This window comes from Peromyscus californicus, unplaced genomic scaffold, assembly GCF_007827085.1.
Source record: "Peromyscus californicus insignis strain IS unplaced genomic scaffold, ASM782708v3 Scaffold_4__1_contigs__length_199733344, whole genome shotgun sequence".
Lineage (NCBI taxonomy): Eukaryota > Metazoa > Chordata > Mammalia > Rodentia > Cricetidae > Peromyscus > Peromyscus californicus.
This window is the reverse complement of record NW_026294562.1, coordinates 73,155,324-73,171,682: the sequence shown is the minus strand read 5'-3', so window position 1 is coordinate 73,171,682 and position 16,359 is coordinate 73,155,324. Positions and strand designations below refer to the sequence as shown.

The window sequence follows — 16,359 nt, the reverse complement described above, 5'->3', positions numbered from 1 at the left end:
CACCCTTTGGTCTCCTCTCCTCATGATGTGCCGGCCTCAGGGCTGAGCTCCAGTCTATGGCTTGTTGGCTGACACCTTCCCTTAACCAGCTCTCCAACGTGAGCTCTGCATTTTCTACTGAAATTACTTCCTGTCCCGCCTCCTGGCTCCCAGGTCTTCCTCATGTTGGGAAGCTACACTACCATTCAGTCTCTCAAGCTGGACATCAAGAGTTGTCTTTGATCACCCTGCTTCCCCTCACCTAATCATCCCACTACATGACGACAGTAAAATGTGCCCAAATTCCAACTACCAAATTCTTTTCAGTGTCTTAGGACCTGATAAAAGTTTGGCCCAAAGAGGAACTCGGTATTTCCATACATGCGCCATACAAGGGCAAACTATAAAGCACACACCTGGCCCCAATAGTCACCCTTGATCGCTCTGCACAGCCCAAGAGCCAAGGCCAGGGGCCCTGCCTGGCACTGCAAGGCCCTGAATGAGTAGGGCTTTATCACAATGTTTCTAGCTGTTTATGTACTTACTTTTATTTCACATTTACTGGCATTTTTTTTTCCTACTGTTACTCATAACTCTTGTTTCAAGAAATCAAGAATGACATCTGTTTGGCCACCCCACTGGACATTCCAACCCAGAGAACAGTCATCTGGGGAATCCTGGGGACTGAAGAAAATGAAGAGGTGGTTCTCCTACCACTTCTGCATCAGCTGCAAGCCATACTGCATACAAACACTTCCCCCATCTCCCACCAAGGAGGACTTCCAGCAGCGACCAAGCCTAGAGAAGTTAACAGGCTGCCTATGGCTGACTGCCTGGCCCAGGCTTCCATGGGAAATAATTCAAACATTTCACGGTGACATAGTGCCATGGCTGTCCACGTTGGCCAGATTTGTTTATAATGTTCATTCAGTTACTCTGTGTGCAGCCTACACATACCAAAAACAAACACACATACCCACGCGTACAGGCATATACATATACCTATAGGCACATACATGCATGCACACATATACACACACAAATGCACACATGTACAACTCCATACGCATACACACGCACCCGTGCATAAGCACACAATCTGCTTGTTTTCACTGCTGATCCCTTTAGAAGTGAGCTGCAAGCATCACAGTTACTTCACATCTTGGTTCCTCAACATTTCCTAATCCAAAAATCCAAACCATCGCAGTGTTGACGGGATGCCATGAGTGGAAAATTCCAGACCACAAAACTTTGTTTTATGTATAAAATCATTAAAAATACTATGTAAAGGTACCCTCTGGCTATGTGAATATAGTTCATAGAAAACAGTTGATTTTAACAGACTTGGGTTTCATTTAGGTCATGTCTCGTTATGCACAGGCAAATATTACAAAAACTCACCCTAGAACTCTAACTCTGGTGTTTTTAAGAATTTGGGGCCGGGCGGTGGTGGCGCACGCCTTTAATCCCAGCACTCGGGAGGCAGAGCCAGGCGGATCTCTGTGAGTTCGAGGCCAGCCTGGGCTACCAAGTGAGTTCCAGGAGAGGCGCAAAGCTACACAGAGAAACCCTGTCTCGAAAAACCAAAAAAAAAAAAAAAAAAGAATTTGGGGTAAGAGATATCCCAACTATGCATCCCCCATCTTAACACAATGCCATGGTTACCCCAGTCCAAACCCAACTTGAACATAGTAGTGTTACATAAGATACAGTCCATGTTCAAGGATCAATCCCTAACAGTAAGATCTGGCCTTCACCTCCCACTCCAAAGAGCCAGCCTAGGATTGTCACACTTCTGCATTGGGCTGTTTTATCTCTTAGCCTCTTTAATCAAATCTATCTTTCTGTCTCTGCCTGTGTGTCTGTCTCTCTGTCTCTGTATTTCGTGTCTTCCAGGCTGGCTTCAAACCCGATACTTAGCTGAAGATGACCCTGAATTTCTAGTCTCCTGAGAGCTGGGACTATGGGTCTGTAGCACCATGCATGGTTTATGTAATGCTGGGGATAGAACCCGGGGCTTCATGCATGCTGGGCAGTAACATTCTACTGCATCCCCAGCTCTCCCAGTATTTTTTAAACAGGCATGACACAGATAATCTAAAGTGGTATCTTGTCAAATGTCTCACATTTTATTTCTGTCTGTCTGTTTCTTGATGCCAAAGATTTTCTTGAGGGCAACCCCCTCCCCACCATGTGCACATACACATGTACAAAATCAGAACACTCAAAACTGCTCAAATTTGGCTTCTTGAAACCTGTATGTTAGGAGGTTTTATAGTTGCTACAAGAAAAAAAAAAACAAAAAAGAAAACTTATAAGCTGTAAACTCTAAAGAAAATAGAAAAAAGTAATAAAATAAAGCAATGCAAAACTCAGAGCACATGATAACTCTAAGCCATTGTTCCCAGGCGATGGAGAGCAGGGCTCAGGACCATCTAGCCCTAGAGTGCCCGCCACCTGCACCTTCCGACACAGGTCACCTGATTCACTCTTGACACTATCGAGACACTATCTGGAGAAATCCAGATTTATGGCCCTTCAAGTAACCCATGCTCCAAATGACAGAGGAGCGCCTTGCCAGAGGATCATCCTTTTTGTCTCTAGCAACCTGAGGAGTTAAGGATGATGGAAATGCAGCCAGCTTCATTCCAGGCAGGAGCCAGCCCATCTCCGCCCACACAGCACCCTTGTGCCCTGTGTGGGATTGAGGAAGGGTGTCCTAGGTCCTCGGAAATACCCACGAAAACTCTGAGCACCTGCCTAACACCTTCCAGAATAACTGGAATGCTTTGAGTTCCATTGTGAGTGACTTGCTTGGAATGCCAACCATTCACCTCAGGGGACCTGGCCAACTTCTGACCACAGGATCACCGAACGAGACAAAATAAACAGAAATCCCAGACTCTCAATGTCAAAACTACTCCTGTGCTCAATCTCCATTCTCAGATCATTTAATTCCACATCAGGCTGATCATTCTAAATTTAACACCCAAGTCTATGCCCCAAGCTCACTCCGAATGAAGCCCATCAGCCCAGGAGCACCCCACCTGCCCTGCCTTGGAACGGAGCCCATTCTCCTGAAGTTGCTATGCGTTTGCTCTGGCCATTCAAGAGTCCATTAAACTGGAATATAAACAACACCACAAATACTTTCCATGTTGTACAAGACATGCAAGGACTTGACCACGCAAATGAACATGTCTGAACCGCCCAGCTTCTTCAAAGACTTAACTGGCTTTTGCATTCAATCAAGCGGAATGGGAAGGACTCACTTTTTGGGAAGCCAAGTACTCCATGCCTCTAGCCAGCTGGTAGGTGCAGGACACTAAGTCCTTGAAGGTCATCTGCTCCTCAGGAACTCGGTTAATGTCATAGGAGTACTCCATGCCAGGTGGTCTCCGAGCTCGGAGGTATTCCCGGAGATTGCCTTTCGAGGCATATTCAACTATGACATAGAGTGGCCCTGTGACAGAGAAAAGAAGTTTCCTAAGGCAGTGAAGGCAGGAACAACCCTTGGGTGACTCAGCAAAGTTTTCGGTCATTTTCAACCCACTGTGGTTTTGTAGTGCTTGAAGATTGAACCCAGAACCCTGAACACACTTGGTAAGTGCTGGATAGGTAGTCTGTCACTGGCAAGAGAAAGGCATGGATAAAAAAAGACCTCCATTTCCAATCTTTCCAAAATGGTGATGATCAACATGATAACTTCCAAAGGTTTAAAGAAATAAGACAGAGTTGTAGTAACTTTCGGGCCAGTGCCCTTCAGTGCTTCTCAACCTTCCTGATGCCGCAACCCTTTAATTCAGTTCCTCATGGTGTGGTGACCCTCAACCACAAAATTGTTTTCGTAATTACTTCCTAGCTGTGATTTTGCTACTGCTGTGAATTGTAATGCAAATATCTGATATGCAGGCTATCTGATATGTAACCCCCATGAAAGGGTCATTTGACTCCCAAAGGGGTTGCAACCCACAGGTTCAGAACCACTGCTCTATGTCTTCCTGGGAAAGCAACAACCATCAGAAGCCTGACCCTTCCATTTCCCTTGAGCCACTTGTGTGTGTGTGTGTGCGCGCGCGTGTGTGCGTGTGCATGTGTGTGTGTATGCGTACACATATATTGTAACGATATATATATCGATATAAATAAATACTAAGTTTGTAGGATGAAATAAAAGATGAGAATTTAGATGGCTCAAACAGCCAGAGCATGCTGTCGACTCCAGGGCTGGAAAGAATGGTCCCCGGGCCACATCCTGCCCAATACCAGTCTGAGTCATCATATTTTATTGTCCCACAGCCATGCCCATTCACATCTGTATCATAAAGGCTGTTTTTCCAATATGATGGTAGTGATGAGTGTTTGTAGCAAAGACCAAAGGTCTAAAATATCTACAGTTGCCCTTTGGAGAAGAAGGTTCCAATCCCCGCACACCTTAAAGGAGCCGCACAAGCATTTTTCAAGTCTCCCAATTACTGTCAGGTTGATTTCTAAAGCGCCTGTCGGCACTCCTGAGAGCACCCAGGGAATCGTTCCCCCTGAGGGAGATTGCTCTTTCCTTCCACTTTCTCTCTGTAAAGCTATTCTTGAGAGCTCAGCCATCTGCTACCTACAGCAAGACAGGATTCCTCAGTCCCCATTTTAAGGGAAGAACTTCTCAAGCAAAACATACTGGCCTTATTTTAAGATATCTCTCTTGGCCCCTCACACAACAAAAGCATCAGAAGAAAGCCTTTTCCAAAACAGCCCCCATGCCAACTTCCCATGACCCCCAAGGGCAGCCACAGACCTGCTGTGCATCTGAGGCTGGTAACATTTTCCCAAGGGTAGAATAAAAGTGACTTTTAAAAAAAAATGTGTGTATGTATGTATGCATACATTTGTTTGTATTTGTATACGTGAGGACACAAGCAGGTACGTGTGTTTATCTGTGGCAGCCAGAGGACAGCCTTGTGTTTTAGACAGGGCCTCTCACTGACCAGAAGCTCACCGAGAAGGCTAAGCTCGGGGTCCAGTAAGTCCTGGGATCCACCTTTCTCCACCTCCCCAGTGCTAGGATCACAAAAACTCAACTTAAATACGGATTTGACAGGTCCTCATGCTTGCAAGGCCAGCCCTCTATTGACTGAGCTATCTCTCCAGACTCTACTTTTCTGTATTTTTTGAGACAGTCTTATTATGTACCCCAGGCTGGTGTCAACTTGTGATCCCCCTGTTTCAGCCTCTTGGGTGCTGGGATAGGTGTGCACTACATGTCTGATGGGAATATACGGTCTTGAGAAGCCCTAAGAGCAGAAACCCGACAGCACCGTTGTTTCTAGATGAAGTCTGCTGGCCAGCAGTGCAGTGTGTGAACAGAACACACCCCCTCCTCCTAACTCACCATCCTGGGTGCAGGCGCCCAAGAGGTTGATGATGTTCTTATGTTTGCCAATCATCTTCATCATCTCCATCTCTGACACCAGATCAGAAAGGTCCTTCTCTGTGGCATCATCTAGGAACATGAAATAGGTGAATCATAAGTCAGTTGGTTTCTCCCAACTCCCAGGCTGTCTGTCACTCTTAACCATCAAACTCTTAGAACACCATGGAGCTGAATTTTAGAACCGGAAACATATTCCCATCTAATCAGTGAGGAGATAAAAGCTGAGGCAGGGAGTGTCATGCTCTATCAAAGAGGTCACATGGTCAGAGCTGGGACCAAATCTACGCCCCCAACACTAAGGCCAAGTCTTTTACAGCAAAGTTCTTGATCGTGAACTAACCCCATCCTGTGATGTATCTAAGATACCTTCCAGAACACACCAAACTTCCTGATGCCCCCCAACAACTCCAAGAGCGATAGGGAGGAAACCCTAGGAGGAACATTGGGAATCACTATAAAATTTGTTTTTACAGAGCAAAAATTCCGAACATAACCTTTAGCTTTTTATAAGTTAGGCCCAGGAAGTAGGCCAGAAGTGCATCTGTAAATGTGTATGCATACAGAAATAGTCTGAGTGAGCAAAACGCCTTCTCAATAGCTCCCAATTACCACCCTAAAAGAGAAGTACAAGTCACATCTCACACGCATGGCAGAAGCCCAACACACACGGGCTCACAGCTTCTAATAAGTGCTAAGACCCTTTCCAGTGTGCCCTCCTTAAAGCTCATTCCTCAGCTGTCATTTTGTCCTGTGTAGTGCTAGGGCTCAAACCCAGTGCCACGTGCATGCCACTCAGGCAGTCTACCACTGAGCTAATTCAATACAGAAAAAAAAAAAAAAAATCTGAGCTAAAAGAAAAAGATAAGGGCTGAATCCAGCTTAAAAAATGAAATAGGGGCATGGATCTATCCTCACCTATGTGGAGAAGAGGGAAGGGAGGTGGGAAGAAAGCACTCAGTAGACACATAGTTGAGCATGCTGCCTTCCCTAGACTTTAGCCATACTCTGGTTGTCACAAAGAATCTGAGAAGGCTTTGGGGGTAATGTCCTCCCACCATGATTAAAAGGATAGTGGACAATTGTGCTTAAAGAAGAGGGCCAACCCCTAAACCTTCCTTTTTACAGCAGCCCCAGGGATCTAAAAACCAGGAGTCCTATAGAAAACTGTATGATGCCTGGTCCTCCCTACCCCAGTTCCCAGCAGGTACCAGGGGCTGCCTCTGCCCTGCTACCCAGATACTTGCTATCTTCTCTGTGGTATCAACCTCCACAGCAAGGACCATCCGAGTTCCCTGGGAATCTCAGGTCAATAGCTAAGAAGACAAAATGAATGAATGGTGTTCCGGCCCTTTCTTGTCTTCATGTTCTCAGCAGTGAGGGATGTGGTAAGCATCCTGCTAAAGAAAAAAAATGGCCTAACTCCTGAGCATGTGCAACATCTACACTTACAGGACAGACCTCTCTGCCGACAAGCTGGGGAAACACTGGGCACGAAATCTTTCTGAGATTCCCACAACAGGATATATAATGTGACCTTTCCTTTTAACTGTTCATATAAAAGAATACCATGCAAGGATAAGTTAACAGTAAAAAGTAATTTAAGTTCCTTGGGCATCAAGCTGGGTTGGAAAGGTTGTATGCAAACATTCAGACTCCCACCAAAAAAAAAATAAAAAATAAAAAATAAAAGGACATTTACATATCCTGGGGTGATTACTTACATGTCCCTGATATTCTGCATCAGCCCCAGTCCTTCCTCTTTGGCTTCTAAGTGACTCTTGAGATCCACATTTTGGCAGACAGAATGTGGCTTTCTGTTTCCTTGCCCTCCTCCTTCCCACTCCAATACCTACCTCTCCTTATTTGCATGTTAAAGTTTGGGTCCCGAATTTACCGTATCAAACCATATCAACATTCCCACCCAAACCCCGAAACTTCCTAAGCCCATGAATAACCAGGAGAGGCGAATCAATCAGGACCTCTTATTAAGAGTCAGTCAGAATAACTGGGCCCAGCAAGCTTCCACTTGCTCCTAAACTGGCTTTTCTTTTCTAAGCACACAGAGCTCAAGGTAAATCCTCTGTCTCAGATGCTCATTTATCCTGAAACCCCTTCAACCACGAGGTCAAGTATGTGCTCTTTGACCCCACATCACTGCAGAGTTCACATGTCACAAAAGGAACACTCTCGATAAGGCCCTCCCTGCCCTCCCATCCACCCACTCACCTTTCAACATCTTCACTGCCACGGTGACGGCCTCCTTGGGTTTGTCTTTATCGATTCCCACTGCTTCAGCCATGACTACTTGCCCGAAGCAACCTTCCCCCAGGGGCTTGCCCAGCGTCAGCCTAAATGTGTAAATAGGGGATTAGCGCAGAGCGTCTGGCAGAGGGGCACAGGGGAGGGAAATTCCAGAACTAAATATAAAAATCTTCCAGCGGCATGCATATGGAACCAATGAGACTTTGATGCACACACGGGGTATTTTCTTAGTGACGTTTTTCCAGAACGTCAATTACTGTTGGAGCAGCTATTAAATTTCACGTTTGTGCTCTCCATTTATTTTCTTTTGCTTTATGGAAGGTGTCCTTGCTAGCGAGGTGGTCAGCTTCCCTTGTGTGCCAACTGTGAGGAGCTTTTGGTCTTGAGCCAATTAAATATTTGTAATTTAAAATGGTGCAGAGGGAAAAAAATGCAAAAGGCTGCTCTTATTTTCTGTCCCCGGAAAAGTGGCAGCTTTCAAATCACTATTACACAATACCAGTAGATTTTATGGTTACACTGCTTGCCAAGTTACAGGATAGGACTCTTCAGCACATTGCAAAGAATCTGTAGTTTTTCATTGGAAGCAACTTCTAGAAAATGGGCAGGATATTTTTTTGACATAAGTTTAGAAATCCTTATCACTACCCAAAATAAACAAGGAAGAAAATAGAAAGAAAAAGGCACAAATTACATTTTTAAGCATAAAGGCTCTCTGCATGTCAGATAAACAGCCTGCCACTGTTTCAGGTATTCATAGGGAAGTCTTTGGAAGACTTTTGAGTGGTTTCTATTTTTAGGGTTTTTTTTTATATTTATTTTTAATAATGTGTGTGTTTCTGGGGAGGGGGTATGGACATGTGAGTACAGGTACCCATGGAGCCCAGATACATCAGATCCCCCAGGTCTGGAGTTACAGGTCGGGGAGGTCTCTCATCACGGGTGCTGCGGACTAAACTCTGTTGCTTTACAAGACCAGTACCCACTCTTAACCATGGAGATCGCTCCCCAGCTGTTTTTTTTTTTTTTTAACATAAGCACAGTACAGACAAGTATTGAGCTGTCCTCAGTATACAGCATTTACAGTAAGTACACAATGTTTTCAAAAGCTCAAAAAAGAAAGAAAGAAAGAAAGAAAGAAAGAAAGAAAGAAAGAAAGAGAGAGAGAGAGAGAAAGAAAATGAAGGGCTATGCTGAAGGCATCCCCTTTCAGTCCAGAAATAAAATTAAATTGAACATCTTGGCAGAAAATAAACATTTGCGTTGGAAAATGGTTAATTTATGTCCTATTGCCCCGTTACAAGCATAACAAACCTCTCTTTGTGTAATTTTTGCCTCCAATCTAATAAACCGCTTCTAAATAGCCTTCATTCATTGGAAATCTGCTCCACCTACATTTGTGCTAAACACCGCCTGGAAATGCACAGTGCTCAGATTTTCCACACTTAGGTACCCCTGAGTGGGAGCCCCTGGGCAACATAGACTCGCACTGTTGACTGGTGTCACAGGTGGCCAAAAATACAGACTTAACCTGAACGCTGCAAGTTTCTAACTGAGGAGCACAACTCCCCAATTCAGTCTTGTATACATAGGAATGTGCACATGAACCCAGCTATTTATACAATCACACACAGCTAGGAGGCTGGCAGGGGTCGAGAGAAACATCTCTTCCTCTCTCAAAAGTCTGCAGGTAAAGAAACCGTGCTTTGTGCTTTCTCTGGTACCTCACCAGTAACATGTCCAATAAACATTCCCTGAATGGATGAAGGAAGGAAGGAATGGATGCTCTTTTCACTCTCTTTCACAGTACACAAATAAGCTGGAAATGATTTCCATTGACACAAACTGTAGGCTACATAGACAGTAACTCAGCCCTGGATTAGGGTATATGTGAAAATCTCTAAATTGGGAACCAATGTGCCTGGAATTGTATGACTCAAAGACCCAAGTGAGGTCCAAGCCTCCTTCCCCTTCCAGTTAGAACTGGCCATCCAGTCGAGGGAAATCTCATCTTTGTGTTCCTGAATCTCTGTATATACATACACACACCCACATAGTGTGTGTGTGTGTGTGTGTGTGTGTGTGTGTGTGTGTGTGTGTGTGTGTGTGTGTGTGTGTGTGTTAAACAAAGCACTAACGGAATCTTAGGAAGACACTGCAAATGTCAAGATAGTGGGCTAGTTGTTTTTAAGCAAGCCGAGAGCTTACTCCTGTGTCTCTGATGCAGAAAGAGCCAATATTTCTACCTTCTGCTACTCTCAAGCTGTTTAGACTCCAATCCTACAAGAAGGAAGCCACCAGCCCTCCAGGGAGCTTCACTCCCTGGAGCTAGGGTTGCTCTCTACCTGGAGGGGAGATGGCCTACCATCTGCACCACCAGCTCTGTTAAACACACCATCTCACTCAAGTTTGCAGTTCAAAGGCCTCTGGTTACCAAGACACACGTGAAAATGAGAGTCTGACCACCGAGAATTGTGCTCAGTCCCAGGAGGTGCAGACCGTGACCCTCATTTTATAGGCAAGACATCCAGAGGAACTGAGTTAATCCCTCGGGTCTGCCCAGCCACGAACTGGCAGAACTGGAATTCAAATCCAGCCCAGGCCCAGGCCAAATTACACGGAGTTATTCAGGCTGGGCCGAGACACAAAAAACAGCTCCTAGGAATGTCCCGTTCAAGCCTGCGTGGCAACCTTGTGCCTCAGCACATATCTAGATACCTCCCTATCAACCAATAAGCAAAAGTATTGTAGAGCATAGAACTCGGGTACCAGGTGCCAGATTTGAAACTTTTCAGCCCAATATCACGCGAATAACTATTAAAAACAAAACAAAGCCGAGCGGTGGTGGTGCATGCCTTTAATCCCAGCACTCAGGAAGCAGAGCCAGGTGGATCTCTGTGAGTTCGAGGCCAGCTTGGTCAACAGAGCGAGATCCAGGACAGGCACCAAAACTACACAGAGAAACCCTGTCTCGAAAAAATAAATAAATAAAAACAAAACAAACAACAGCAACAACAAAAAACCCAGATCCTTAAGGCAATATCTAGTAACCAGAAGTTGGAATGTCAGCTCTGTTTTAAAGACTGCATAACTCCATTTTTGTTCCACCTAACTAGGTCTAAATTGTCTAGAAACTTAAACAATGACAACCACATGCCATCTTGCTTGGTTACTAGGCAGAACTTTGTAAATAAATAAATAAATAAATAAATAAAATAAAAATTTCAATTCTTCTTTCCAGGAGTTGGTTATTCAGACACACAATCTCACTCCTATTGACAATGTCAGAGTAAGACCTTTGCAGCTAAAGGCCATGAAAAGAAAATGTCAATCCAATATTCCCATTTATAGCTAAGCGTTCACTGGGGCTATGCACAGAAGAAGTACTCACTTATCTCTGGGGAACTCCCATTTCGGATCCTCTGGCAACTCATACTCGGAGACCCCTGCTAGCATTGGGGTATCTGCCGTTGAGGACAGCCGAGTCGTTATCCTCACCAGCGGGGTGTTGGAGTTCATGGACGAGCTAGACTCAGCCGAAACCTGGATACAAAATGCAAAGAGGCAGATGTAATCCTGGCTCTACCTGAGGAGCCTGGAAGTGAGCTGGGACCCAGCCAGAGCATCAGTTCTTACAAAGAAAGGGGAAGGAACAAGGCAAAAAAAAAAAAAGTGGATCAAAAGGAAAAGTCACAGGAAAGATCAGGTTTCCCCATAAAAATATTTATAGAAGTTTAATCATGGTATTTCTTCTTTTCATCTTAATTTTTAAAGACAGTCACTTAAGAATGTGCAGACAGACCCCACAGGCTTCATTACCATCTTTTTGCCTTTCCTTATTCAGAGCCTTGGATGAAGAAGCTCTCTTAGTCCTGCTCAGGCCACGGACTGATGTTGTGCTCCTAAGATTCACTAACATGCAGGCTGGGCTCAAGTACAGGGTGCTGGTCAGGCATGGACAAGGTCCTAAGTTCCATTTCCAGCACCATAAAATAAAAACAAATCCCAAACTGAATCAGCAGCAGGGATTCACAAATACCTAGCAGATGAGTTCTCCCACTTGCCTTTGCAAAAAGCAAAAAGGGGATCTCAAGGAAAGAGCTGTAGGGTATGCATGGGAAGGGCATTCTGGTAACTCAAGGGTCTTTCATTCAAGGAAACCCAAGGCCCAGGCATTGGGAGGTCATTCTTCATCTCTAGTCCTTCTGAAACTTGATGATGTCCAGACCATTTGGTGAAAATGGGTTGGCTCTTGTCCCTTTAGCTCCAGTAAGCAGGGCAGTGAACCCATGAGACCAGGAGTTGAGGGAAAGACACCATCACTCAGAACCACCCGGGAAGGACCCTCTCCCACCTGGCAGTACACAGGCTTCACCGAGCTATTTTCTCATGTCCCTTGATTTGTAGCAGCCTATGTCAGACACAGTGTTTATCTCTTAAACACACGGTCTCTCCTTGGCGGATGACTGAGGAAGAAAATTTCCTCAGAGCCCATGTGAAGGCTGTGCCTGGGTATGACCACACAGCCTTGGTCTGACTGTGGGCTGCTGGGTACTGCTTTATTCTGGACCTCGACTGAGGCTTTGGCCGAAGACACATGGAATGTCAAGGTTAGACAGGAACCATCCAGGGTATCACACCAAGCCATCCTGGCTTCCATCCCCTCATGGCTGATGATCCCCAGCTGAGCAGACAAACATCTCCTCAATCCAACCAGCACAGATGAAGCCAAAGGAGCTTTTCCTGGGTGGATCCTAGACTCTCGTCAGAGGAACCCAGGACTTAGGTTCTTCCCAGGACCGTCTCATTTGGCACACCTTTCTGCTCTTTGTAAACCCCAACCACCCTTAACAGAAGTGAGAAAAGGTGCCTGAGGTATTAAAGTCAATGATGTTCAAGGTTATCCTTAGCCACATAGGATCTCTGGGCTTGAACTATCTCAGAAAAAAAAAAAGAAAAGAAATATTAAAATCAAGGAGTGAGTTTTGATGTGAAATCCTATTATCATTTAAAATAAACATGGGAACGTTTCTGAACCTTCTGAAGTTGTCTTTGGGGAAAAGGAAAGGTGACTTTTTTTTTTTAATGAAAAAATTCATCTACGTGTGTTTGTATGCCTATCTGTGTGGAGGGTCGGAGGACAATTTCTGAGAGTCAGTTCTCTCTACCACATAGGTTCCAGGAATCGAACTCAGATCATCAGGCTTGGCAGCAAGCGCCTTTGCCCATCGATCCATCTCACCAACCCCCAAGGAGAAGCTATATCTAAATTTTACTATGCAAACAGGGCCTTTACTCATCGTGGCACAACAAAAATTGATTTTCTTTTTTAAAAAGAAGGAACCAAAGGACCGATAATTTTGTAATAGAGAGCCACACCCTCAAGGGTCCCAGTCTCAGAGGCAAATGCAGAAGCAAGCAGGAAAAGACGAGCTAGGAAACATGTGAGTTCCTCTAGAATCCACCCCCTTGCTCCCTACTAAAGCCACCAGAGTAGGAGCCACTAAGAGCCCCAAACAGAGCCAACAGGGGATGTCTCCGAAGCCCCTTCCACACTCTGCGTGGCGTCCAGCCTGCGGTGGTGAGCGGTCCTCGTCTGCAGGCTGCACCAGAAACCAGGAGCTTTCTGATAACGTCACGATGTCCACTTTCCACTGGCCACAAAAATACCATGAGCTTCATCCACAGGAAAGGGACTCAGAAGATTCTGGAATGGGGTTGGCCCACAGGGCTTCTCTGGAACCACCTACCTGACTAATTCTGAATCGGGGCCACGGGTTATGCTTGCAGAAAGTGTGTGATTATTCATTCATTCATTCATTCATTCATTCATTTGTAAGATCTTTCTGGTAGTCCTTCCACACAAACAGGCAAAAAAATCATCACTTACTGTAGTAGAAATTCCCGCCAGAGGAGCGGAGGCAGGAAGTCACAGTCAAATTAGTAAACGTCAGCTCGGTAATGATGACAGGCCCCAGAGAGCAAAGAGTCAGCAGAGGCTGCATGTAGCCGGGACACTCTTTACAGGGCCATCAGATCAGCTTGGCCCTGCATCATCGACCCTAAAGCTGCAGAACTAAACTGTCAGGACCCTCGGTGTGCTAGGACCAGTGTGGAGGGGACACTAATTGGGAAATCTCAGGAGACCATGGTGCTGAATGATGCTCATGTTCAGCAGCTAGCGGCACATCCCAGCTGTGGCTTGTCCCTGAGAGTCAGTGCTCACCCAGGGGAGGCTTGCAGGATGGGATGCGACCACAGGCATTTTCTGGAAGGCTACCTAAGGCTAGCAGTGGTCACCTTCGGGGAGAAAGATCAAGAATTGGGAGCAGAGTAGGAAACAGGTCTTATTCCAGCACTTTCTATATCATTTAGATTTTATTACCATGGTCTCATGTTTCTTTCGTGTTTTAGTAGAAGTTCTTTAACTAAAATATCATTTGGAATAAAACAAGCATGAACTAAGAGAAAAAGGAAGGCCCAGGTTTGAAACACACAGATTTCAGGTAGAAAACAGCAAGATCCTTATCTTCACCCCTCTCTTGAGCCACTAGGCTGTTTTATACGTTTCTACATCCTTCAATGTATGTACCCAGGGACCATCCAAGGCCAAGCTCCCCTGGGTCTGGTGGGCTACATCCTGGTCAACGGCACTGTGTGCTCAAGATCAGATTCCCGGGCCTATAATCCACACTACCTGTGCGTCTCAGGAGGTCTCAGTCCCAGCTCACAGAATGAAAACAGAACAAGCTAAATGCCTGCTGCTGAGCTGGGCCAGCCATAGCCCATCAGAGTGCTTTGTTGCGTGGGGTTGTTCTGATGTTAGACAGGATACACTTTAATTGCAGGTCTGACTTGCAAGATGGGCCCCTCAGCTGCCAGCCAGGATGGCCTGGGGCTCCAGTAAGCAAGACATCTAAAACAATGTAGGAGTTAGGGGACAGTCCTAGGGCAGAGGTAGGAAAGCTGAGGGGTAACACAATTCTGCTGGTGAATATGACTTAGGGGCTACCTCAAATCAGAGAGATGTCCCGTCGGGTCTGACACTAACTGCTCTGTGGAGAACCTCTGACCCCACCCCCACCCCCAGGAATGAATACCATAGTCCTGCGACACAAGTTTCCCATACACCTACACACCTTGCAATAACGCATCTCCACAAGGGTGCAATGTGGACCTTTTTCAAAACAGAAAACAGAGGGAAAAAAAAACTGAGAATAACATGGAGAAAACCTTGACAGTCTTTGCTGTAGCCATTGCTATTAAAATATAAAACTGTGTTTACTTGTGGGAATTGCGTTCAGTATAAAGTGCAGATTCAGATTCAGTGTACAAGTCTGGGAAATACCTTTGTAAAAAAAAACACACCGAGAGAGAAAGGGTAAGAAAATACCCAAAGTATCTGAACATACAGAATCTGCTCTCCCTGTCTACAGAGGGATATCTTAATTTTTCCTCCATGTATTTTACTATACTTTTAAGATCCCCTCTGGGACTGTAAAGCATGGCTGGCTTTCTCTTCACTCCCCTTTCCTCAGAAACTCAACCTGTCTGCAGGGCTTGGCAACATCTCTGGCAGGGGCTCCCCCAGGAACCCTGTGTTTCAGGGCTCCTTCCTCTGAATCATGGCCCCACCACCCACCTTGGAAGACATTCATTTCCTCAGAACCGACACATTACTGATTTTATTTCTTTTCTTTCTTCTTTAATTATAACTTCCCTCCTCAGATATTCTTCAATCCTTAATCTAGAGACTTCAATTTTGGAGTTTCCCTTTCAACATACTTAAAAATATTCCCACTGTTAGAAGTCACTTACAAACAATAAATGCTAACACTCTAGTAAACCATTTCCCCACCCACCCAAATCTTGGCAGGCGGTTTTTTAAAAGCCATGCACTCTTCACAGTCTCCAATTCGGCTGCCTTACATGGCGGGATCTCCTTACCACGTGCCATAAATCAAGCTTTTAACTAAATGTGCTTTTCATATATTTCCATAGCACATATGGGAGATTAAGGGAGGAAGTGGGTTTTCTCCCCATTTCTTTTTAAAGGGCCACCAAGAAATAGCGGTATCTCTTTATTCTGGATTAAGTTGAACACCCAGAGGAGACCTCACAGATGACAGAGCAGGCAGAATCGAAGATGCGGTGGTGAGAGATGAGCCCTGTTTACTGACACATACCCTTGGACCACAGCAGACTTGAGACACCCTCCAACTTCCAGGCAGTGGATGGAGCCTTCCACATCAGAACAGAAGCCCAGGGTGCACGTACCTCTGCTACAAGTCTAGCTCCACCACATCTCTATGGCCAAGTAGAAGGCAAGCCCCACACCAAGCTTCAGGGGACTTTTAGGGGTGGATTCTTTCCTCCTTCCATGACAAAAGCTGCGTTATCACTCAAGCTTCCCCTTAAACAACCCCTACCACCTGCAGATGCTTGAATGGTCTGTCACAAAAAGAAAAGCACCTAGCCCAGGAATTCTGATCAGACTTAGACCTCATCAGCAAAAGACCAGGGTAGATCAGTGTCAAAGAAGCATGTCTTTCAGAGGCTGAGAGAAAAGACAGGCTGAACCGAAGGGCAAGGAAGGTGAGAGATCCCCATGAAAGGGCAGGCTCCACTTGGGTCATCTACAACTATCCAGGTGCACAAATGTTTTCTAGAACCAGTATACTGCAGCACTGGAT

General features: G+C 45.4%; 1 protein-coding gene across 1 annotated transcript in view; it reads right to left on the bottom strand.

Moving 5' to 3' along the window:
- Fgfr2 (fibroblast growth factor receptor 2) overlaps positions 1-16,359 on the bottom strand; it is a 107,747-nt gene that overhangs the window by 14,118 nt on the left and 77,270 nt on the right. Inside the window, 4 exon segments of the mRNA XM_052714721.1 lie at positions 3,252-3,442; positions 5,363-5,473; positions 7,631-7,752; positions 11,058-11,209. Coding sequence (XP_052570681.1) covers positions 3,252-3,442; positions 5,363-5,473; positions 7,631-7,752; positions 11,058-11,209 — 576 coding nt within the window.